The following is a 25,996-nucleotide window of genomic DNA, read 5'->3' on the forward strand; positions in this document are numbered from 1 at the left end:
ACTTACTCATTTCATACCTTCCCTTTTAGATCAAACGCATATTACGGTCGAAAAGGCAACTTGATTCGCATTATAATCTAAACATTATAAGAACTAGAAAATGCACGCGAATTCACAATACAATTGTGTCGGTAATGAAACAAGAAGTGTGTCTGTGTGAACACACAAAAGAGGAAGGGGTGTGGACGTCAAGTGCCTGTGTTTACACCAAAAAGGGTGAATAGCACTTCCATACGTTCAACGTTCATAATTTTCGAAACAATGGAGTCATCCAAAGAAGTCAAAAAAGGGCATGGCCTATTTGAAAATGGCATGGCGTCTATCCATGCTAGACATGCTTGGGGAAACACTAGTCCGTTTCATTGTTGGCCAGTTCTGCGCCTAAGTTAAAAGGATAGACGTTTTATTTAGCAAGATGGTGAATTTACAATACAATACAGGGTCCTTATAGTTACCAATTTTTGTTCCTATTCTTCCTTCTTACTTTCACTCGGACACGCCTGAGTATGCATGAAAGCGTAAAAGAGATTGATCGGTCACTGCATTTTCTCATGATTAATGATATTGGTTCAAAAACAAAGTGATGAAGAACAAAACACCTCATATTTACATCTTATCACAAATATGTACGACTTCATATAGTTTCAGAACAGTTGCGGCTCAATGAAATCGGGATATGAGCAATGAAGTAGCCTCATCTAAATTTGATCTCTTGCTTAAGACGAAGCTGTCAAAACATTTTTGTTAGTTTTTATAGTGATTAAGATTATTACACAGTGTTGACCTTTGTAACCCTGTTTTGATATATGACGCATTTTGTCTGTTTGTTTTGTTCACAATAATGGATTTTTTTGAATATCATACAAATGAGTGGTTTTAATAGCTATAAAACCAGTTTTCATCAAATATTTTCTACATCAGAACATGCCTTTTCCAAGTAAGAAATATGACAGCTGTTATCAATTCGAATGATGTATTTGAGCTTCAGTTTTTCCGATATTACTATGGAAGTTCCGTTTCAGTTTTCTCCGGAGTTATAGGTATTTTTTATGATTTTAGTTTTTATGAGTGAGGTTAATGACATTGAAATTGAGATGTTTATCAGAAACTGCAGATCATCAACAGAAGACTTTACATAGATTTGTTATACATCTGTTAAATTGAGCGTAAAATTTAACACTTCAATAAAATCTATAAAAAACAATGATCCTATTATTGGTATGAGAACTAATTAGACAACTCTCCATCCAAGTCACATATTTTAGGTCAAAGTTCGGCCTTAAATCGAAGCGTCGGCTCCCAAGGCACATCCAGCTATAAAGGATCAGACCATGACTAATGTAAAACAATTCAAACAAGAAAAAATCAGTTTGATCTCTTTTAAAAACATAAAACAAGAAATACTTAAAACCACGTCCACTGGGTCGATGCCACTACTGGTGAAGTTTTTATTCCCAGACGGTTACACAAACCCAGTAGTCAGCACGTCTGTGTTGTCATTGATATAGTCATACTTATAAATACATGTAAGCTGTGAACAAAACTTTAGATGTTTTTGAAATACTACGGCTTTTCTAACTCAGGAATAGATTACCTCAACTGTATATAGCAAATCTTTTAGGAATTGTTGGTCGTCAATGCTTTTCAACTACTTACTTAATTGACCTTTTCATCTTTGATTCGATCGTCACTGGTGAGTCTTTTGTAAACGAACGAGCGTCTGGCGCAAATACTAAATTCAATCTTTGTATCTGTGATGAGTTTATTATGAGTCCCAACAACAAACGACAACCACTGAATATCAGGTTCCTGACTGAGGACAGGTGCAACCATATGAAGCGGGATTAAACGTTATAATAGGCGCTTACCCTCAACTCTACCCGGATACAAAGATGTTATATTACCACATAGAAAGACATTCTATAACATATCACTGTTACACTTATGTCAGGTTTCCATTCTTCATCCTTCCTTTGAAAAACTTAAAACGGAAATACCAAAGACCATCGATCCGACATTTTATCTTTTTATCTTATTCATAAAACGTACAAGTACAAATAATACTTTAACTATATTTACAATTTCAGCTGGTTACCTGTATAACTTTACTGGCCATAAACAAACTTTTATTATACCTTTTCCTTTGTTAGCTCAGTGTTGAGCAAATATTTTTACTACAATAAAGTACCTAAACATAACATTTAATTCATCACTAGTTTAATCATTGACAGTGTATACATAATTTACATTCTGTTATCAAAACCACCAAAATCTACGACAAAGATAATTCCTATATGTTTATTATATATTTTACGATAAAGCAACTTAAGTGACTGTATGATGACTCTGATATTAATTTTCTTCTAGAGTAACCGGACACAAGTAATTTAACCTATAATGGTTTACTTTTACAAATTGTAACTTGGATTAAGAGTTGTTTCATTGGCACCGATACCGCATATGTATACAACGGTATAGTTTGGGATTGTAATTTTTGGACTGAAGCTCTAGTAGGCTTTCAATGTATCTTTTGACCATTTTTTCATGGAGTGTTTTTTTTTTAATTTGCAGCATGTATGGTGTAATGTCCGCAACAATCTACAGTTAGATCTGGTATTGGTTTACGCAGTAATGAATATTTTCATAATCTATACAGGCATATTTTTTTTTCTTTATAACACTTAACAATGTACTACAATTTAGTCCTTAAAAACAAATCGAAAACTTTTGAAGTTGTTAGATCCATCTTTTTTAAACAGTTAAAAAAAAGTGGCAGATTTAAGCAGAATTCCAACCCTCCCCTAACCTGGCACAGTAGTTTACTTTCATTCCATTATGTTGTACTCTATAAGAAGTTCAAAATGTAAAAGAATAACGACCGAAAACGTTGGACAGAAAAGCTTATAAAGAAAATAAACAGTATAAAAAATCCCATTTACCATAACTTACGTTGAAATATTTCAATCCTTGTCACACAACTTTAATAATAAACCTATAAACTTCACCAATAAACAAGTTTTTATATAAACATATTGAGGTTTCCTGGCAATAGACATATATGAATGGTGTTTGTTAGGTAAAGATTTAATAATAACTTCTCTTGATAAGACATGATTGAATTTCGATTTACAATGCATTTAAAACTCTGCTACATGAAGACCGCTATTTAATGTTTCTATTTGATCTCATGAAATCACGTGATACTTGATATTTTTTCGCGGTTTTAAACAACACTGACACTCAAAATCAGACAAAATGTCGGGGGCTATATCTGAAATTCCACCTATGGTTATTGGAGGGAGCATTATTAGTTCTGTATCGTTGATTCTTCATATTATAGGATTTTCAACCACATATTGGTACTTAGCAAAAGGACGGCGGTACAATAGCTCATATAGGACTATGGAAATACTGTGCTCCAGCGGAAGGAGGCCTTGTGGAAATGTGTGTCGACATGACAGGTATTTCCTTTATTTAATATACAAAACAACTCTAGTATTGCAGGTACACATAGTACAACCGTTGAGCAAAGTGAATGGAATCGAAGAAAACATTCAGTATCATCATGTTTATGGTATAATAATTATAATGTTATTTCCGTAGAAATCATCAAAATAAATTATCTGATCTTAGGTCGGGTTGTTATCTTTTTGATACATTCCCCATTTTCATTTTCAGAAAGTGTTAGACTCTAAGAATTTAAAGATTTTCGAAGACTTAACTGATAACATTGTCCATTTAAAAAGACATATTAAAAAAATATATATACAGGTCAAGTGGAATACATTTAAAATGAGTCACCATTACAAATATGTTTACTTGAAAAACAAAATTACCTTGTCCAACTATATGTGTTAAAACTTCTTATTTGTTAGTACAAGAATGATAAACGTTATCAGTATGTATGAAGTGTACAAGTTATAAATTGTACAAATCACAATTTGTATTCTTATTTGTGAAAACAATGGTACATATGATAATTTGTTATTTCTAAAAAAGAAATGCTTGTTGAAATTATAATTTGTACACAATTTAGCTTTATATTAAAAAGAAGATGTGGTATGATTGCCAATGAGGCATCTGTCCACAAGAGACCAAAATGACACTTAGAACTTGTAAAATATTCACAGTATGAACTTTGTTATAAAAAAAACATTCATAGCCTTCAAACAATTGTTATTCAATCACCACACAATAAACCTTATTCTAATATTACGCGCTTTTGTCTTTTTGTTAATAATATCATGCTCTAAATCCAATAAATGTGCTTGCAGATGCGTATATTAACTTCTGCAAAATAATGAATTTTATCAAATTCTTTTGCATGAAATATATTTCATTTACTAAAACACTTCCAAACTCTTAAATGATGCACATGTTGTTACTAATTAATTCATTATAATTGTAATGTGTTGCAATTCGAAATTGACATATTTGACCTAGCTACGACAACCGTTCATGCTGGCTGTTCAAAACTCCTCCCTCTGAAAAATCGCATTGCCAGTCGTTTGCTTGTTTACTAACATAACGAGGAGGTTCATGATATAGCTTACAAAAACGAACTACACTACTACACATCGGACATAGAAATTAACTTAGGTGTCCTAATCAGAATCGAAATAATTGATGCAAGCTATACTTTATTGTAGTTTTAACATGGGTAGGCATTATATGTGTGGTAATTTACCCCTCACTATCGCCCGGGTATAACAAAATGACGAATAAAATGTATACCCAAGTGAACCCTACAACAAAGTATAGCTTGCATCAATTATTTCTTTATTTACAAATACAACAATAACAAAATGAACTTGGTCCCAGTGACAATTCAGAGAGTATAATACAACTTGGTCCGGGTGACAATTCTGATAAAATAATAGATACTAACCCCAGTGACAATTCTGATATTGTTATAGAGATCGGGCCGAGTGAAAATCAGGATGACAGTGACATCAATAATACGTGTCATGACGCATGCAATGTCTGGCCTACAGATCTTAACCTTATATCTTACCATAAAAACGAAACAATATTTATCAGAACTTGCTGTGAGGTAAATTTGTAATCAACCACCTCAGTTAATTTGTTTATGTTTGTTTGTAGATGCACCCATCTATAATTCACAATACAAAGCCACTGAAGCTCTGGAATGTCTTGCACTATTAGCCTTTGTAGCAGCTGTGGTATGTGCTTTCCTGAAAGTGTTTGTATTGAAGGAACAAAGAATGCTGTTTGTTGTTACTGGTTTCTGAATTTGATTTCAGGTATATAATTATTGAGGAGTGATTTCAGTATATAAATGAAATTCTTATACTATTGCCTTGGTAAACACAAATGAATGGTTAATCTGCTGATCGACAACGTCATATTTTGTTTAGATTCACTAATTTACAGCAACGATGAACGCATTTATAAATAATCACGGACACATATAATGAAAACTGTGTTGGGAAAGTGATAATTGAAGGATAATTGAAGTACTGTGCACTTATTGTGGTATCTCTCTTGTTGCTTTCGATCAAAATAATAAAAACTGTTATGATATTTTCAATTGAATGTATGTCAATTTTAAGTATTTCCTAAATGCATACATTATACTGTTTTTTTATTGAATGCGGTATAACAGCCTATCATTGGCGGCATATCATAATATGACTGATATGAGCAAAAGTACTAAATAATACTTTCTCAAATTATTTTTTTTTTTTGTCAATGATTTTACACAAAGTTCTGTTATAAGTCATGTATGGTTTTGTTTCAAAAGGTTTTTAACTGCAGAATGGAATATCTTTATGGTATTTTCCCCTTAGAAATTTATGAAATGTTGAAATGTTAGTGCATTGGAGCTTGCGTTCATCGAAAATATCACTATAGAGTTTTGAAAATGCACATCACTTATGTCGCGGTTAGGATCGGAAATCAATTTTGTGAGATATTTTTTTATTAGGTATATAAGACTTTTGATACAATCCATGGAAATATTTTAGTAAGTCAACGTGGAGTTTTGACCTCTTGGAACAATCATTAAACAAATTGTTAAATATTTTAAGACATTTCTTTTTTTCTTACAGGAATAACCGCTTTGATCGGAGTCCTTGTCTTTGCAACATTTTCATACGATGATTTTAAGTTTGATGGTTCCATGTTTCACTATTCCTTTGGACTATGTATTGTTGGCGGAATCGGAGGAATTTTTTCAGGAATTGTATTCATACTAGCATGGCGATGGGTGAGAAACTAACGACGACAGTTGGAATGGTGTCCATCCTAGCATGGGGATGGGTCGGAAACTGAGAATGGCAGTTATAATGTATCACCTGTGTTATGTTCTCATATTAAACTAACACAAAAACTATCAGATTCAAATAATTTCATTTGAACAATTTTTGTACACATTAATGTTTTGTACATTTAATATAAAACGATTAGCGCTATACATTGTTGTTGATAAAAAAAAAACAGACGATATTATGGATAACCTGTTTTAGAAAAGTTCTGTTTTTCAAATAAAATATGATTCTATGTAATTTTAAACTCACACTGTGGATTAATTTTTTTCATGGGTACCAAATTTCGTGGATTGAGGTTGCATTTTGATGACTACTAAATTTTGTTGTTGTTGTCTAACATAAAATTGAGAATTGAAATGGGGAATGTGTCAAAGCGACAACAACCCGACCACAGAGCAGACAACACTCGAAGACCACCAATGGGTCTTTAATGTAGCGAAAAAGGAGGAGTCCTTCAGCTGATCAGGCAAAATTATATGCAAGTGACGATCTGAAAACATTCTTAGTATTGTCTCTTAATTATACTGGTTTTATTGCTCAACCGTATAAGCTAGGCTACATGAATAAACTTTTAGATTCTTCTCATATTGGTGGGTCGAATTTGGTTGAATGGCTAGCCATAAAATGCCACCTGAACCGTTAAAATGACAAGAATATGTGACAGGAATACAGCATAAATAAGCGCAAGAACTCTCACGACAGAGAACTATATGTATATGTAATATAAAAGTACACTAACACATGTTAACCATAGAATAATAAAAAACATCACCTTCCTTTAATTTGCAACAATACACCAGTAGTTCCCAAAAAAATATGCACCCGTCAGAAATTGGTAAACTATTAAAAAAATTACCAAGTTGAATACATTTACTTGTAGTTTTGTTTCCTAACATATTAATATGAAGCTTCATTATGCTCAATGGTGGACTTATAAAAAATCGGCACTTATATTGAGTATTTTACTTAGTCCTCTAAAACAAATAATTTAAACTTTATGTACTCTTCAGAATGCTTTTTATATAGACAAAAAGAAGTTTTTGAGGGCCTAAATGTGACTTACTGTTTTGAGAAATTACATATCAAACAAATTCGGAATTCAATATGGTAGCGTTCAAGTTTACGGACTAGAAGAACGTGGAATCTAACCTTTCATAACACCTGTCAACATCAAATGAAAATAATTGTTACAATCGAATTACATTACTTCCGTTCAATCAGATTAATGAGACTCAAAACAAACGAAGGACAATGATTATTGTCCGCATTTTATAAAAATAAATAATTTTACATTTAATAAGGCATGACAAGATTAAGATTTCAAGATGATATTTTACATTGAAACTGAAAAATGAAAGGTTTTCACTCATTGTTTTTTAAGAAAAAGGGCAAATAAATAACAGTACACACTTTACTGATGTAATCTTATTGCAATTTATACCATACATTTCACTATAATACTTATCATTAATACAATACACAAATATATATTTGCTGACTGCCCAACGTAATCTAGAGAACACCGGATTGATTACGAATGAATAAACATAATAACATGTGAAATATAACAGCACGTATGATATAACCATGAATCATAAATTACTGATCTGTAATTAATAATGAATTATCACAATGTGTCCATCTTTAACGATCCCGCCGGCCAGGCAAAAACGACAAATGTCGGAAACCTGTGTCCAAAACCTTTGCTTGAAATGCTGTTTCCGGAGTCATACTTTGACATTATACCTAAATATATGACATATGACAACAACAAACAAATGTTATAAAGGGGAAACATGAAATTATAATAACCCTGCAGTATGTGCATCAGTACATTGCACAAACATTATAAAAACCTAATAAAGATATAGCTCTGAAATATTGCAAAGAAACGATATATATATAAATATGGTTAGGAAACTTGACATCACATGATTAATCAGACGTAACGTTAGTACAATAATTGTCCTCTATAATGCGAAAAGCGGAAAATTATAATATGTCACACGAGTATAGGATTATAGGTATTTGGACTCCTGCATTATCTGAAGGAAAATACGAAAAAGTCAAAATACTTTCCAAAGACTTTCAAATGACTTACGAACAGCGGTATTCTACTGTTGCCTTATTTTTAACAGTATTCAAAACACAACATAAAACGTTTAAGTCTGAGCAACACCGGTAATCTCAGTTGCTCCAGAAAGGTAAGCAGATTTCAACTCAGAATGTGTCACTTTTCTTGTTGTTTGTGCAAGTACAAACCCGTAGATAAATCTATTTCGGTAGGCCATATTAGGGCTAAAGAACGAGTTTGTGTTAACGAAAATATGAAAAATTCATTCGCTATTGTAATTCCAAAAGTCATATGAATGAGAACAAACTCAATACTCGGAACTCTTGGTATAAGATAAATCTTCTAAATTGTTCAAGGGATGAGAGCAAGCTTAATCAATACCCAGAACTCTTGATTGGATTTGCAACCTCTAAAAGATAATCAGGATAAGGAAAAAAACAGAACAACGATGAAATTTTAAATGGAATATCCCTTTTCAGCAAAAGATGAAGTTCCTTAAAAGCGAGTCCTGGAATATTTTATTTTCTGGAGTATACATAATATATATGTACTTGCTTCTAGAATGTTGCTAAATAGAAATATAGTAGAAGCTTAAACATTTGACACCAAAGACAACAAATTAATTGTTACATAATCTGTCTACAGAAAAAATTATCAATTCAGTGGCAGCCACCTAACAACGGGTTGTCCAATTCATCTGAAAATTTCAGGGCAGATAGATCTTGACCTGATAAACAATTTAACCCCATGTCAGGCTTGCTCGTAAGGCTTTGGTTTTTCAGTTAGAAACCAACAACTGCATTTTACCACTATGCTCTATTTTAAGCCATGGCGGCCATCTTGGATGGTTGGCCGGGTCACCGGACACATTTTTAAACTAAATACCCCAAAGATGATTGTGGCCAAGTTTGGATTAATTTGGCCTAGTAGTTTCAGAGGAGAAGATTTTTGTAAAAGTTAACAGACGACACCTGACGACGACGACGACGACAGACGACGGACGCAAAGTGATGAGAAAAGCTCACATGGCCCTTCGGGCCTGGTGAGCTAATAATTAACAAGTTCCGGGTCGAATCCGATACCGATACCAAGAGTATATTCACCTGTTACCTATTACCTTATCTGTACGTTCCGCATCTGACAGGCGCACCACCAAACGGTGTATTTAGGATTTTGCTATATACATGGGTCATACTCACAGGGTAGACACTACTAAATTAAATCATTGCCTAATTGTTCCCTATTGTAGTATTTTAATCTAAGGATTAGACACAATTTGATGAGAATAACAAATATAATATCAAAACCAAATACATGAATTTTGGATAGAAAAGTACCGTATAGTAATGTGAATTTACACTACCCTACCAATGATAATGTATGTCAGCACAGCAGTACTGACTTCGTGGCTGGTGAAACCTCGGGGGAAAACACCAGCATTGGCATCGACCCAGTGGTTGAAAATAAACTTATCATAGATACCAGAATTATAATTCTTTATTTCCGCCAGACGTGTCATATAATTGCATTGTTTCATTTTGATATTGGCCGACAACAATTTGAGACACTTCAATAGAATATGTTATCTCCGTATAAACACAACAGCTATCAATAGACCTGAGACAAGGGGAAAAAATGCATGCATAGACAATAAAACGGGTTGCTTGATATAACTCTGTATTTAATGGTTGTAGTATCACATGTTATTACAAGAATACAATGCTACTTTTTATAATGATCGTATGGGATAGTAAAAGCGTTTATCGTATGCACATTGTGAATTGAACTAAGTTCACCCTACGCCTCATACAAAATTTGCTCCGGTCGACGCTTTTTCATTGCAATAAAATTATAAAAGAAGCATTCCAGTCTTAAATAATTTCAAAAGGTATACAAACATTGACTTAAAAAAATTTGGAAAACTCCAAACGTCTGAATATTTATTTTTAAATATTCAACTGAGAGAAAGTTTTGTAAAGGAGTAAATATTAGATGGCGTGTATATATAAATGAACCATATAGCTAGAAACATCAAATATCTTACCATTAAGATCAGGGGGAAACAATTGCAACTACTGTGTATTATGTCCAAAGTAAATATACGAGATTTATTTTAAGAATGTATTTTAGATTGTGTTTTTGCTGTTTGACGATGAGTCAACTATCAACGACAGACCAAACTGATGGTTTGTTAAACGCTTTAAAGCCCCACACAAGCCTAAAAAGTGAAGAAAAGACTGTTGTTCAAAAATTGTAAAGGAAATATCGTCCGTTTGTTTGAATAATTTTGACAGGCCTAATGGTACCAAAGAAGATGATTTCGTGAATATAAAGATATCATATTGTTGAATGACAGCCGCCGACAGTCTTCTCATTTTTCTACACAAGGAAATGTTTGAACCATATCAGGAATATAGCAGGCGTTTTCCATGCAATTGATGCTTTTGAATTTGCCATCTGTTGAGGGACTTTCGTTTTGATTTTTTTTTATTGAAGTTCGATATTTATGTTGTTTGACTTCCTTCTTACTTGCGAGGTAAATGCAACACTTTAGTTCAAAAACCTAAAAACATTAGGTGAAACTGATTCATAAGCTAAGGAAGGACCAAATTTTGGCAAGACGGTAAATCATTATAAGAACAAGACTTCTGGAAAATTCTGCTTATCTTGCTTTGTATGATGCAATAAACTGAGCTTTATTCGTTTGAACATATGTAATGCGTAGAAAATATTATCAGAAATGTAATTCTTTTTCACGAAATTGTTTTATTTTCTTGATTGTTTTAAAAATCAAATGTTTGTTCAATCATGTTTCTGAAACAAGTACTTATTCAAAATTTTTGAATAATATCACATTTAATCTATCAAAAATCACATCAACGAATACTGTGTTCTTTTAAGTGTAATTTGCATCAAAATAAAATTTACAACGCAGAATAATACAATATTGAAGTAAACATATCAAGTAGATCTTAATTAAAAATTAAGTTACACAAATTACTTTGTATTAATTCAATAATATATAGACTTAAAACGCTGTTGTTTTGAACATAATAAATAATTGCATGTATGTCGTTACATAACACAAATGGTTTATGATGTGATAATATTTATTTGTTATAAGGAGTTTAAATGATAATAAATAAACTTATTACGATGTTATAAATGACAACTCTTGTTTCAAATGACGTCAAAATTTCCCACACTGGTCAATGATAAAGTTCACAGATAAAGACTGAAATAGTCTTAATGATAAAAGAATTTTGCAATGAATGAGCAGATTAATTATTAATCACAATGTAGTTATTCAAAACAAAACAAACACACTCAACAATAAACTATAGAAACAAATTATAAAAATGGTATAAGAACTTATTAGGTAGAAGTAATAAGATAGATGCATATAGAATTTTACTTAATATAAATAGCAAAACGGCCAAAATAGTTCTATTAAAATCATTTAGTAGGAAGGTGACCATCATCTCTTATTTGTAATAGTGAACCAGTCGTAGTTAACGGAAAGAGGTAAGAACTTATGCTAACGATAGATTGAAGATTTAAAGTAACAGTAAAACATGATACCACAAAGTCATTAAAACACCAAGCACAAATTATCTGTACTATTGTATATCTAAACGTTTATATATATTTTGAAAGTCCAAACCATTCATTCGTACTGGCAGTAGTGAATTAAGGATGAACAGTTTAGTTAGGGGTCAAATTTTAACACAATTAATATTTTAAGGAAAATGAAATATCTCCTAGGAAGCTTAATTATTTGACACACATTGTTGTTTCAGTATGATTTGCAATTTTGTTTTTCACAAATGTTCAGAAAAACCTTTCGGACACATTATTTGGTTTATAATTTAAAAACTATGTTAACCTTTACCAAGAATTTCAACGGAAAATGATATCACATCATTAGTAATGAATCTATTGTGCTACATATGTTTATCAGTTCTAGGTTTGCATTGCCGTCAGGAAACTTTGAATAGACTAAGACATCAATCTCAGTGAGTGCTTTTGAGTGAAAAACAAGATAAACTCAGATGGGTCCTTGAAATTTCTCAGAAATGCTATCAATTTACATTTCTTGTTCAATTTTGTAGTTAATTTTATTCAAGTTACAACCGGGAACAATGCTCACTTTCTTGGTTGTGACACTTTGTACATTTAGTTCAGCCGTGATATGTGCACCTCGAAATGGTTCGGAACAGTCACAATTGGGTATGTTACGTTGTAACTTAATCTTTGATCTTGATAATTATAAATTTTACATGTCGTTTGATTCAAAACAGCAAATTGAATTTAGATTAAATTCAAATACATAAATACATTTCCCGCGTTTCAAAGAAAATCAGGAAACATTTGTATTTATAATGCGTATGAATTTTCTAGCTGTCTGGGTATGATAATATTGTTTTGTTTTATTTAAGCTTATGTATTTATGGGTAAGAAGTAAAATTATTTCTTAAAAATATGTTGTTTTGCCTATGACGTCAATGTTGATTTTACAGTTTATGAACACTTAAAGTAAACACATTCCCCATCAGTAAAATACGAAAAAGCTGAACGTATGATCTTTCTTTACAGATAGCTTAGATTCTTCATTTGCATTACTACCGGGTACGGAAGAAATAGGTAAGAGCTAACTTAATGTGGTTAACATTCGCAGTAATACACTATTTGTTTGTCGTTTTATTTAGAATAATTTCAAAAAAAAAATTGGTTGCTCTAATTGTCAATCTTAAGACACAACGAAAAAGTAACGAAGGCAAATGTATACTTTTAAATCAATATGTGGCAAACCGATCTTTTGGCGTGTAGTTTTGGCTTTTAATGGAGTTTAAATGATATGGCTTGAGCACGTAAAGTGCAAAACGAAATATGTGTATTTCGAACTTCAGTTTCGAATACGTCATTAATTGACTAAATTAATCCTCTTCATTTTTATTAACACTTCCTATAATAGAATGTGATGTGTACTACACTGAGATGACCGGATCCTTCAACTCTCCACGATATCCAAGTCAGTACCCTATCAAGGCAGATTGTCACCATTATATAGCCGTTGCCGCTGGGTATACAATCAACCTTATTGTGAAGAATTTTCAAACAGAAAGTTGTTGTGATTATCTGAAGGTATGTGTTTTGAAATAATAGTTTTAGTTATCAGCTTTAATATTTTAATTATATGTACACATGTACATTGTAAGAAATTCGAAAGTCGCAATCAGTCAATAGTTTAAATGAAAATGAAATATTTTACTTAGTTAACTCTACATAAAAAATGCCTGTATCAAGTCAGAAATACGACAGTTGTTACCCATTCGTTTGATGTGCTTGAGCATTTTATCTGACCATTGGATAAGGGACTTTTTTTAATTTTTCCTCAGAGTTCGGGTTTATTTTGTAATGTTACTTTGTTCTCAGATATTAGCAGTATATAGTTTTCAAAGGTACCAGGATTATAATTTTGCACGTCAGACGCGCGTTTCGTCTACATAAGACTCATCCGTGACGCTCATATCAAAATGGTTTTAAAGCCAAACAGGTACAAAGTCGATCAAAGTATCTGTTAAGATACAGGAAACCAAAGCAAACTATCGGCACTATATTATTTGTTTTATTTAAGGGCCAGAATTCTTTTCTACAAATATACTTCTAATCAGTTCGCTTTTCATTGACTTTTTTGGAATATCGGTTATGAGCGTTTCACTCGGTTCAGGTGCTTGAGGTAAAAAATACCATAGTTAATAATAGGTTGGTATACATGGTATATGAGAGTTTGCTTTGCCCTTGTGACATTTTGTGTTTTATTGTTACATATTTTTTCTATTTCATAAAAATTAAGATTATAACACAATGTTGACTGCTATTTCCCTAGTTGTGTTTATAAAAAAGAAGATGTGGTATAATTACCAATGAGACAACTCTCCATAAGAAACAAAATGACACAGAAATTAACAACTATTCGTTTTTGTTTGTTCTGTTCACACATCGTTGTAAATACAATGAAATTTTTTGCGACTGTTATACAAGTATGAGGTTTAGCTAGCTTTAAAACCAGGTTTAATCAACTATTTCAACATAGGTAAATCCCTTTACCAAGTCAGGAATATGACAGTCGTTTTCTATTCGTTTGATGTGTTCGAGCTTTTGATTTTTCTATTTGATCTCGGAATTTTTATTTGGAATTAACCTCGGAGTTACTTATTTTGTTTACCTTTCATGTATTTGACATATCAACCCGTTTGACAAAAGAACATTGAAGGACAACAAACATTCAGTTAGAATTGATAGCCGATCAGAGATCTGCCATCAACAGACACGTAGAATGCACATTATTATCCTAAAACAAACAAAAAATATGATAATGCTGAAACGCAACAAGTCATAAATGAACGATCGTGACTGAGTTCCAATTTATTCTTAATAAAAAAAAAAATAGGTTCGTTTGCTTATCATTCGAAATCAACGTTTAAAAGATCATATGTATCCTGTTACTAAAAATCCTTAGATTGTAACGTGTACAAGGTCAAGTCTTACGGGAGAAAATAAAGTGATTCTTGGTCTACGAACATTTGTAAATAGATTTTATACATAGATATGGTTTGAACCGTTTCTATTTTTTTTTAAAAGGTATACGATGGGAATACTATCGACGAACCTGCTTTGTTAGAATTGCGAGGTTCAGTACCTGGTGACAGTGTCGCTAGGTCAACTGGAAGTAAAATGTTGATTTATTTTCACTCGGATGAAAGTGTGACTGATTCTGGATTTGAGGCTTTTTATGTTGCATCAAGTGCAGGTTATGTATATTTTATAACCTTTACATTAATTTAATACATTTTGAACTAAATTTCAAAAGAGATGCCAAAGAAATCTTCATTTACATGTGTCGAAGACATACTGAAAATTTCATGTCACGAAAAAACAAAAACAAAGACCAAAACACAAACATTAGAACACAATGCATAGCAAAGAACATTGGAAAAATTCATTTAAATTAAAACAAGTAGAAGTTGCATATGACACAAGTTTCCTTTACAGCGGACTAACAATTTGAGTTTTGCTAAAACCAAAATCTGCGCATTCATGTATTGTAAATAGCTTAAAAAGCAAGAGGGGAACATCTTGTATCAGCGATCCGTGTTAAGGTGTGTCAAGAAAAGTGCCTCTGACCTAACAAATTTTGACACTTACTGTAGAATGAGTTTTGTGAATTAGTCATATACAGGAATGTTTCAGTTAAGTAAGAGAATGGGTGGACGTCTGATACAGGTGAGATGCAGCTAATATATGTCCAAATAATTAACAAAACATGTATGTTTTGCACTTGAGAAATATATACGATTAAGTATTAATGGAGATAAAATTGAACAGTAAAAAAACAGTAAATACCATGTTATAAAATAAAACTCTTAACGATTTTTCGTCTATATAAGATAGCAATGTTAGTTTATTTTATTATAATCATTTTTCTATTGTTTACACTTTAATTTATCCCTCCAGTTTGATTGCGGAATTTTCCTGATGCGTTGAATACAAATTGGTGACCTTGTGCTGTTTCCTCGTTTTTTGTTGGGTTTATGTCTCTTTGACACGTCACCAATTTCCATTCTAAATTGTTTTACTAATATGTCAATTTTAAATGATTTTTTGATTATATCTCATTCATTATTTAGTTCACGAAAATGCGAAAACAGATTTTGCAGCATCATACAAATTTTCATGATATATAGAATCAAAATTAAAAGATACCTTTGAAAAATTTGCATACAAAAGCCAGCATGTTTTGTCATATTTGTTCATATTTATTGAAATTGAAGTGTAAAATGATCGAACTTTTAATACCGGATTTGTTATCTTATAAGCAACACGACGGGTGCAACATGTGGAGCAGGATCTGCCTACCCTTCCGGAGCAACTGAGATCACCCCTAGTTTTTGGTGGGGTTCGTGTTGATTATTCTTTAGTTTTCTATGTTGTGTCGTGTGCACTATTGCTTGTCTGTTTGTTCTCTTCATTTTTAGCCATGGCGTTGTCAGTTTATTTTCGATTTATGAGTTTGACAGTCCCTCTGGTATCTTTCGTCCCTCTTTAATATTTAAAAATAAGACCTCAATATGTCAAAGGCTTGGGCATAATCTAGTTAATGCTGTAACAAAGCTATTTTTGCACAGGATGTGGAGGAAATTACACTGATATGACAGGATCATTATTCTCACCGAACTATCCAGCAAACTATCCTCTTACAGTTGACTGTTATTACTATATCACAGTGGCAACGGGATATGTTATAGAACTTATAATCAAGGATTTTCTTACTGAAAGCTGTTGTGATTATTTGAAGGTAATGTATGAATTAATTATTTTCTGTAAGAAAGTAAGCGAAAAACATCTTTTTTTTAATATCAATTTATCTGTATTCAGTGAAACGGTAGGAAGGAGTACGATGTGAAAAGTAAAATCACAAAAATACTGAACTAAGAGGAAAATCAATTCGGAAAGTCCATAATCACATGGCAAAATCAGATAACAAAACGTATCAAAAACGAATGAACAAGAACTGTCATATTCCTGACTAGGTACAGGCATTTTCAAATGTTTCATTCAATGCGTATAATTGTTTTCATATTAGAAACACGTAGTTTGCATTTATGCTCTATTTGCCGTCGGCATTTGTTTGTATCAGAAATTTGCACATATTCATGACTGATTGCATTGATATTTCAGAAAATAGTCAGTTCGTGAAGGAAAAGGAATTTGACATCTCACTTGTTTATATCTTTTTTAAAAGTATTATAGATGTTTATCTGTCTTGGTGCTATATGGCATCTAGTAGAGGCACAATGTAAGAGTCTGCTCATTTTTATATTTACAGGTATATGACGGAACTACAATAAACCAAGAATTGTTGGTAGATTTAAGAGGACATGTTTCGGCAGGTACTGTAGGAATGTCAACTACAAACAAAATGATGATCCACTTTCACTCAGATGGTACCGTTACAGATTATGGATTCGATACACAGTATATAACGTTAAGTCAAAGTACGTTTATATAATAAATATACTCTTTACTTGAAGTATATTGTATTTACCATTATGATATGACGTCGTTTGTAGCGGTTTTGCTAAAAAATAAAAAGCATAATCACTTATATAATCTTAACAAATCTAACTGGATAGGTTTACAATTTTTCCATTTCTAATTTACAAACTGTTCTTGGTATAAAAGCAACCGTTAAAAAAAGTGTCACTAAGCATATACAGCTATATAATAAGAATGCCGCAGACTTCAAACAGATATATTGCTTCGAAATACATTTGTCACACATCTGAATTCGAATTATCTGGGTTTTTTTCAAAGGTTGTGGTGGATATCATACAGAAATGGCTGGATCATTCAATTCCCCAAATTTTCCTGGCACCTACCCTATAAACAGTAATTGTTATTATTATATTACCGTCACACCTGGATTTGTGATTCGAATAATTTTTAAGAATTTTCAAACGGATAGTGGATTTGCTTTTGTTAAAGTAAGTACTTTTTAATTGTCCCTTAATTCAATATTAGATTGACTTGACATATTGAAAAGTGTAAAACAAACGATTTTGAAAACTTAAAATACAAAAATAAGTTTATGGAATAACATCTCCGGAAGGAACGTGCATACAAAGTAGAAAAAATAAATTTTGATTGCAAATGGTACAACTATCTACTTGAGCTCATTCAACAAGGAGAAGAAGCCCATTTAAGGGTAACCAAACAGCCTTCAACATAAATCAAAAGTCATGTAATTAGCAATAATGAAACTCTTTCCTCCATTCCTAAAAAGTTCCATTAACCCGCTTTGCATTTGAAGAAAAAACGGATAGCCACGTGGCCGACTTCCCAAGCTGTATTGAATTATATACCTTTTAATGTTTTGGTAAATCTAGTTCAGATTTCAATTACAAGGAAAATTAGACTGTATTACATAATATACCAGGGTTGTTTAAATTTTGAATTACGTCCTAAGTCAGGTGCCGTTGTTTAGAGGTTGAAGTTTGTTGATGTGGCCCATAAGCGTGTCTCGTTTCTTTTTTATATAGATTATACCGTTGGTTTTCCAGTTTGAATTGTTTTACGCTAGTCATTATGGGACCCTTTATAGCTTGCTGCTCGGTGGGAGCCAAGACTCAAGTAAAGGCTGTACTTTGACCTATAATTGTTAAATTTCATACATTGTGACTTGGTTAGAGAGTTGTTTCATTGGCACTCACCTTTTTTAAAAAAAGATTATTAATTCCAAACAATTGCGTGTTTATTTTTGTCATTCTTCATTGCAATCGTAGGTGTCATGTATAAACATGCAATAGAAAATATATATTCTACTATGCGGTTTTTTTTAAAGGTTTATAATGGCATATCAAAGAACACAGAATCCCTTATAGAATTGGAAGGATCGATTCTAGATGACAGGACAGCCATATCAACTTCTAATACGATGCTAGTTTATTTTCATTCTGATGGTGGTATTTCTTATTCCGGGTTTACAGCTCATTACATGGCACAGAGTTCAGGTACATGGATACAAGGAGATGTTGGGTATACGTCATTGGGTATCAATCTAACAACAAACACAACGGAAAGACATCTAGCTATAGACAGCGACATGCAGTCTTTAACGGAAGACATGTCTCATTTTATTTTAGTTTAGTTTTTTTCACTGTATTCATATGAAAATACTAGCATAATATCATTCAATATACATCATTGTCCAAACTCATTTTCATGGGTTGACATGCACGGCATTCAAATGCAGGGCACGTAAGTGCTGTTTCCTGTCCGAAAAAAATGAAAACTGAATTATGCTTATAGATACCAATTTGAAAAACATAAGTCTTAGATATACTTTTTTTTCTAGTCCTTGACAAAACGGTCATTCAAATGCATATATCATGTCTTTAATGAAAGACAGGTGTACACAATGAATAGAGGGGATTTCCAAAAAAGGTAGACGATAACGTGCTTACTCATGAATTGTAATATGTCCACAGTCCGCTATACTATGTTGTCTAATTTACATAAGAAAATCTAAATCGTTATCTTTTTTTAAGGTTTTTATTGACGAAACATAAGAAAACAAATAACCTTTGATTTAACAGAGATAGATCCACTCTTTTCACAAGATTCTAGAATTTTAAATGCATATAAATACAAAATTAACGAGGGAATTACGAAGTGATGACATGTCTTTTTAAAATGATTTCATGTTAAATTCACTGGGAGATTAATAATTTTGCACTCTAGATGTTTAATTTTACTTTGAGTCATTGTTAACATTACAACAAATCTACACACGGTTAAAGTTTTTAAAAAAATCTCTTTGCAGATAAAATGGCTCAGTTTCAATCTGTTTCAGAAATGTATTATATTTTACAGAATGTGGTGGGTACTATACAGACGTGACAGGAACACTAACTTCTCCAAACTACCCTTCTAACTACCCTAATTACGTAGACTGCTACTATTATATAACGGTGTCGACAGGATATATCATACAGCTTACTGTTGATGATTTTTGCACAGAGGCATGTTGTGATTTTTTAATGGTACGTATAGAAAAGAAAATGTATTGAAAAGCATTTACTATTCTTTAACACCAGTGCATGCAATCTTATATCAAAATGTTATCACATCAAACAAAGAAACGATACAAATCGTTTTATGATGCAGTATGTCAATATTGTTAGCAAAATACATAATGGATTTGTTTAGTGTTCCCACGTAACATTTAGTGCAATAGTATTTTTCTATAGGAACATTTGATATATAGCTTTGCACAGAAAAGTATTAGCTCTTTAAAATTAGGCTTATTTTAGGGGTATCATTAAACCAGAAAGAATCGTCATTTAAGAAATCACAGTCAATGTCGGATATACTATTTATGCCATGAAATAATTAAAAACAAGGGATAAACAATATATTTTGTCTTTTGCATTTGGTAAGAAGGCGTATGACTTTGAAAGGGTCATACACATGATACATCATAAAAATCAGAAGATCCGATTTTCCACTAATGTCACGTCAAAGTACATTGAAACCATATTCTTATAGAAGCAATTCGACGAATGCTTTCATATAAGTTTAAAGGAGGATTTTTTTAACCAGAAGAAGCAAATTATCTCCCTAAAAACTAGCAGAAGTACTTAGACACCATATATGATTCGAATCAAGTTGACACCAGAGTTAGTCAGTTGACTATCGTATTTCAGAGTAAAACACAGAGACAATGATTTATGTTGAATCAGTGAAAACAGCTGTCTGAAGTGATGTTTGGAAACTGGAAGTACATGTAGCCGATCATCCCACGTTTTATAAAAGGAAATTGTTACCAACTATGTAATATTTGTATCTTAGCAAATATAAGTATCCTAGAAAGACTTGTCTGTACGGAATAAAATTCTGAATAGATTTATGTACATCTTAGTCATGCCAGTAATCAACAACACAAACAAGAACTAAAATTACTCTCAATAATTCTCTGAACCGTTTGTTTTTAATTTAATTTAGAGATTGTTTAGTTTAAACAGTATTTAATAATGAATTATTAAAAGAATAAAGTATAGCAATGTTATATGAAATTCAAATATGGCATTTGGAAATAAGTTTTGAAAATCTTATAAACAACCGTCCCCCGAAGAGATTGCCGTCTTATTCATTTCTATGTAAAGTTGTCTTTGAAACCCGTATCTAACATCTGACTGTTACTTTATAATTATATGGCTGATTTATATAAAAAGGTTTACGATGGCGATGATATCAATTCAGATGTTCTTCTTGATATACGTGGATCAATATCCGGTGATGGAATTGCTAGGTCAACAGGGAATAAGATGTTACTATATTTCCATACAGATAGTAGCACAAGTTATTATGGATATCGTGCATACTATTCAGCCATAAACCCTGGTAATGTTAGTCTAGTATATATTTGCATTCACTTTTTAATACCAAACAATACAATGTTCTATGTAAATTATGTTTTATTATGACTATGCAAATATAATGAAACAAAATAAAGTGAGTTAATTTAAAATGTCGGTATAAAATTGAAACGACAACGACAAAATTATGATCAGAAATGAAATACAGTGTGCAGACTGACCTATTTTAAATCAATGTACTTGTGTTATTTCCGGTTAAATTGACATGTCATTTAATGATGTTCAAGGCCACAATATTTCAATAAATTTAAATTATATAACACATGCTTAAGAGCGGATCAATCTAAAACAAGAAACTACCGTAACGCCAAGTCCTGATAAAACGAATCAGAACTATGCACGAGAAAGATATATATTTCATTATAGGCCATGTGTACAGTTTTCCCCTTTATCCTATCGCTAAATATATGTTAGATCAGGAACAGGCCCTGGTATTAAAAAATATAAGGGAATGATGTACATAAAAATGGCAGTTGCTATTTTATAGTTTATTTCTTTGTGTTGCATAGTCTTTTGTTTTTGTTGTTGTGTTTGTTGTTTATGTTACACTTTAGTGTTTTTGTTGTTTTGTTGTTTTACTTTTATATTTGATGTGTTTGCAACCCGGATTTGTTTACTCTCAATCGATTTATTATTTTCGAACAGCAGTGTACTACTGTTGCCTTTATTTGCGTATCAGTACAGCGTGATCATGCTTCTCCACGTGGATGTTTCAGTAAAGATCACGGGATTTCGTTCATATAACCGAACAACTATCACAATGTTTTGTACGCGTATAAGACAATTAAATAACTAATCAATTTATTTCATATTCTACACGAACAAAACCACCATATTGACAAATTGCCGATAAAAAGAATGATCGACATTTTATTTATTTATACTGAATACATCAGCTCGAATGAGGATTATTCGTTCAGGAATAAAATACTTTCGATGCAAAGTTGATATAGACTAGATTTTGATTACTAGTGTGCAATGTATTGTGGACTATTGTTTTCAATTTTGACTTTTCTACGCACAGTTTCCAATCCCAAATCAGTTTTTTTCTTTCAGATACCCACTATGAGCATTTTCCCCCATATAATTCTAACTTTAAAATCAAACTGTTATGAATGACATTACGATTCATGTACATGCAGTCATGCAATTAATTTGAAGCTAAGTATCTACACAATGCAGAAAAATTACATGCTATGGTAAGCAAAATTCTTGTATTTTCTTAATGTTTTTTTTTATATCACCAAAGTTTACAGTGGACACTACAATAACCTTACTGGTGTTCTTCATTCTCCAAATTTTCCAAACGACTACCCTAATCGTGCTGACTCCTTTTACTACATAACAGTTGACTCTGGATATGTTGTACACCTTCAAGTGACTGATTTTGAAGCAGAAGTTTGTTGTGATTATCTTAAGGTAAGACAATTATGTCTGTTTGATATGTGTCTGCTAATTACTATTGCTTTTTTTTTATTGGAGAAGTATATATGTAATGTAATTTTTCTTTAAACTTAATGTATTTCAAATTTGTTTGAAATAATGAAATCGTATAGGTAAATATATTCATGTAACACTGACGGTATAGATGGACAAATGGAACGGCAGCAAATGTCTTTTCAGTGATGATCGAAACAAAGTTCTTTGAAAATCCCAGACCTAATACAAACGTTACGGAGTTCACTTCGGAAGCTTGCAAATTAAAACAAAAACTTCCAATCGACAATCATAACTTCTATTCGAGCTTCACTGATAAGTTTGTTGTAGATAAAACGCACCTCTGGCTTACACACTTATATGCTTGGTTTATGTGATAAGCTATTTTGAATGTTTTGTGTTTAAACAAAACATTTGATTATGGTAAATGCCAAAAAGTCAAAAAATCACTGATACATATTGACCATATAATGCTATCTTGACAACCAGGTTTATGATGGACATACAAATGGCCAACCGTTACTATTAGAATTAAAGGGATCTCATTCAAACGTGGAAACAGTATCAACACAAAACGTCATGCTTCTGTACTTCCACTCGGACACCAGCATCACAGACTCAGGATTCCAGGCATATTACTTTAGCATGAGTACTTGTAAGTTATAACTCATGGTTTAACATTTGATAATTTTGAAACTCATTGTCCGATGAATTAACTATGCAGGCTTCACGAAATATTGTAAGCAAGAGTTATTTATATGATCAGTTTCTAAGTTTGGATCGCCATTTCTTTCTTTCTTTCAGTTAAAATAAATCATAATGAAATATTTGAGAAAATATAAAACTGAAACTATCTTTTTTATTATTTAATGTCGTTAAAAGATTAACTGCCTAACACTATTCCATATTCTACTTCTTCTTACGTTTATTGTGTTTGTATGTTCGGCATTGATTGTTGTTTTCCGAAAGTTATATATAAAATATCCTGGGTATCCTTCTTTTTAATGTGTCTTTACAGCTTGTGGTGGATTTTTCGCCGATATGACAGGTACATTTACCTCACCAAGTTATCCATCAAATTGGAATTATTATGCTGATTGTAATTATTACATCACAGTACCAACTGGATATTTAATTCAGCTAATTCTAAAAGATTTTCAACTCCAAAGTTGGTCTGACTCGATTGAAGTGAGTATCTTTAATATATTGTAATAATTCATAAAGAACTTTGTGCATGCCAATATATTTCATACATATTAACACACTAATGTCAATTGCAATGAAAGTTACGTTGCTTTGAAAGACAAAGAGTATAGGGCGCCTAACCAACAATTTATATGACATTGGCGGATTAAATGATAATTAAAGGCAACAGTAGTATACCGCTGTTCAAAACTCGTAATCTATGGACAAAAAACAAAATCGGGGTAACAAACTAAAACTGAGGGAAAGGTATTAAATATAAGAGGCGAACAACGACACAACATTAAAATGTAACACACACAGATATGGACTAAGCATTAGACAAAATCCGATAAGAATAAGACTGTTTACATAGTTTGGTAAGTATGTATGAGTATGTTATCTTTATAGTAGTAGTCCAACCAGTACGTATTTGTGTAAATCAAAAGATATACTTGCTTGATCAATCAGCAACGGCAACGGCATGTGAGAGATTACCCTCGGTTTTAAATTTCGTACTGTTTGTGTTGCGTAGTTTTCAGCTAACTATGTTGTGTTTTGTGTACAGTCATTTACCTGTGAGTCGTGTTTGTCATAGTTTTTTTAGTTTGTTTTCTTCTTACTGTTTCACATCACTTTTAGCAGCTCCCGGTATCTACAAATATGCCCATCTTCAAAGTTATTTGATACAAATCGCAACCTCATATACATTGGTATAATACACATACGTATGTGCAGGTATTAGCTTTATGTATATATTTTAATTTAAAATTATATGTATAGTCCCGAATGGCTAGGTACAGAATGTGTGTAATTGCATAGTAAAAATGCTGATAGAAATGATGCGTACATTATTTATCAGTAGATTTTTAATTATGTGTTATGAAAACAATCATTTGAATGGGGGATTTGTAATAAACATAATATTTTTTTTTCTCATCGAAGTTGCAAAATGCCGATATACACATCAGTCTGACAAAAAACCATTGTGATATGCTATATATTTCACAGGAAATCAAATGAAATACAAAACAATTATCTAAAGTATTGAAAATCAAACGAATTAATACATATGATGCATACACGATGACGTTTATAATATCTACCTGTTCACAAGGAGACATTTTCTATTAGAAAAAAACATGGACACAAAGAGAAACAGTATGTCCATAACGCTGTTCTACAAATTATTATCTTAAATAAATGTATTTAAATCCTATCGTTTTTGTAATTTAATTAACATGCATTGGATTTGTTTTCTTCGATATATATATTACAACCGCAGCTTAGTCCTGATCCATATTAGTTGTCTGCTTGTAGGAGACGGAATCATTAGACCTCTGCTGGTGGACTATCAGTCCCCGAGGGTATCATCAGCTCAGCAGTCAATGCTTCGGTACTGACATGATTAAACAAACTTTACTAAAATTGTCCGTTTATAAATTTTGAAATTATTATGAAACTAAGGTTTTAACTCCCTCAGGCAAAGTTGGCTTTAGATGAATTTGGCTATTTATTTTAGGTATTTTTAACATATAGCTCTTCAACGATTTTCGGTAATTATACATCTTCGGATTTCAAATGTTTGGCTTTGAGCGTTCCTGATGAAGGTAAATCCAGAAAAGTGCTTCGGACGCAATAAATTATTAAACGTGTTGTTTTATATTTTTAGACTACGAAAGGTTTTAATCATATTGTTTATGTTAAATAGGTCTATGATTGGCACGTCAACTCACGTTATACCTTGTTTGAATCGCAGCAATATGGTTCCAATAAAGTATTAACATCGACAGAGAATAAACTCATTGTGCATTTTAGTACATCATACAGTGGAACATTTTCTGGATTTGAAGCGTACTATTTTGCATTAGGTCCGGGTAAGTTATCAATTATAAATATGTCAGTAAAGCTGCCAGCGAGCCTGTATAATTCAGTATCTTTCTATACATTTTAAGGAATATGATAGGTTAAAAGCTTCTGGGTTGGGACCGTGTATATCCATATTAGGTTAG

General features: G+C 32.0%; 1 protein-coding gene and 1 long non-coding RNA gene across 2 annotated transcripts in view; both read left to right on the forward strand.

Annotated features, from left to right (window-relative positions):
• The first annotated feature begins 3,225 nt into the window (after window positions 1-3,225).
• On the forward strand, window positions 3,226-6,341 carry LOC143055539 (uncharacterized). Its single transcript, XR_012972077.1, has 3 exons — window positions 3,226-3,461; window positions 5,104-5,264; window positions 6,072-6,341. It is a non-coding gene; the product is annotated as an uncharacterized LOC143055539 (long non-coding RNA).
• A 5,486-nt stretch (window positions 6,342-11,827) lies between these two features.
• The window catches only part of LOC143054254 (cubilin-like), a 29,107-nt gene continuing 14,938 nt past the window's right edge, over window positions 11,828-25,996 (forward strand). Inside the window, exons 1-15 of the mRNA XM_076227180.1 lie at window positions 11,828-11,889; window positions 12,477-12,594; window positions 12,961-13,008; window positions 13,340-13,509; window positions 15,010-15,178; window positions 16,554-16,723; window positions 17,255-17,423; window positions 17,743-17,912; window positions 18,770-18,938; window positions 19,801-19,970; window positions 21,162-21,330; window positions 22,615-22,784; window positions 23,292-23,457; window positions 23,821-23,990; window positions 25,696-25,861. Coding sequence (XP_076083295.1) covers window positions 12,507-12,594; window positions 12,961-13,008; window positions 13,340-13,509; window positions 15,010-15,178; window positions 16,554-16,723; window positions 17,255-17,423; window positions 17,743-17,912; window positions 18,770-18,938; window positions 19,801-19,970; window positions 21,162-21,330; window positions 22,615-22,784; window positions 23,292-23,457; window positions 23,821-23,990; window positions 25,696-25,861 — 2,164 coding nt within the window. The 5' untranslated portion in view covers window positions 11,828-11,889; window positions 12,477-12,506. The remainder of the gene's footprint in view (window positions 11,890-12,476; window positions 12,595-12,960; window positions 13,009-13,339; window positions 13,510-15,009; window positions 15,179-16,553; window positions 16,724-17,254; window positions 17,424-17,742; window positions 17,913-18,769; window positions 18,939-19,800; window positions 19,971-21,161; window positions 21,331-22,614; window positions 22,785-23,291; window positions 23,458-23,820; window positions 23,991-25,695; window positions 25,862-25,996) is intronic.

This window comes from Mytilus galloprovincialis, chromosome 12, assembly GCF_965363235.1.
Source record: "Mytilus galloprovincialis chromosome 12, xbMytGall1.hap1.1, whole genome shotgun sequence".
NCBI classification, from domain to species: domain Eukaryota; kingdom Metazoa; phylum Mollusca; class Bivalvia; order Mytilida; family Mytilidae; genus Mytilus; species Mytilus galloprovincialis.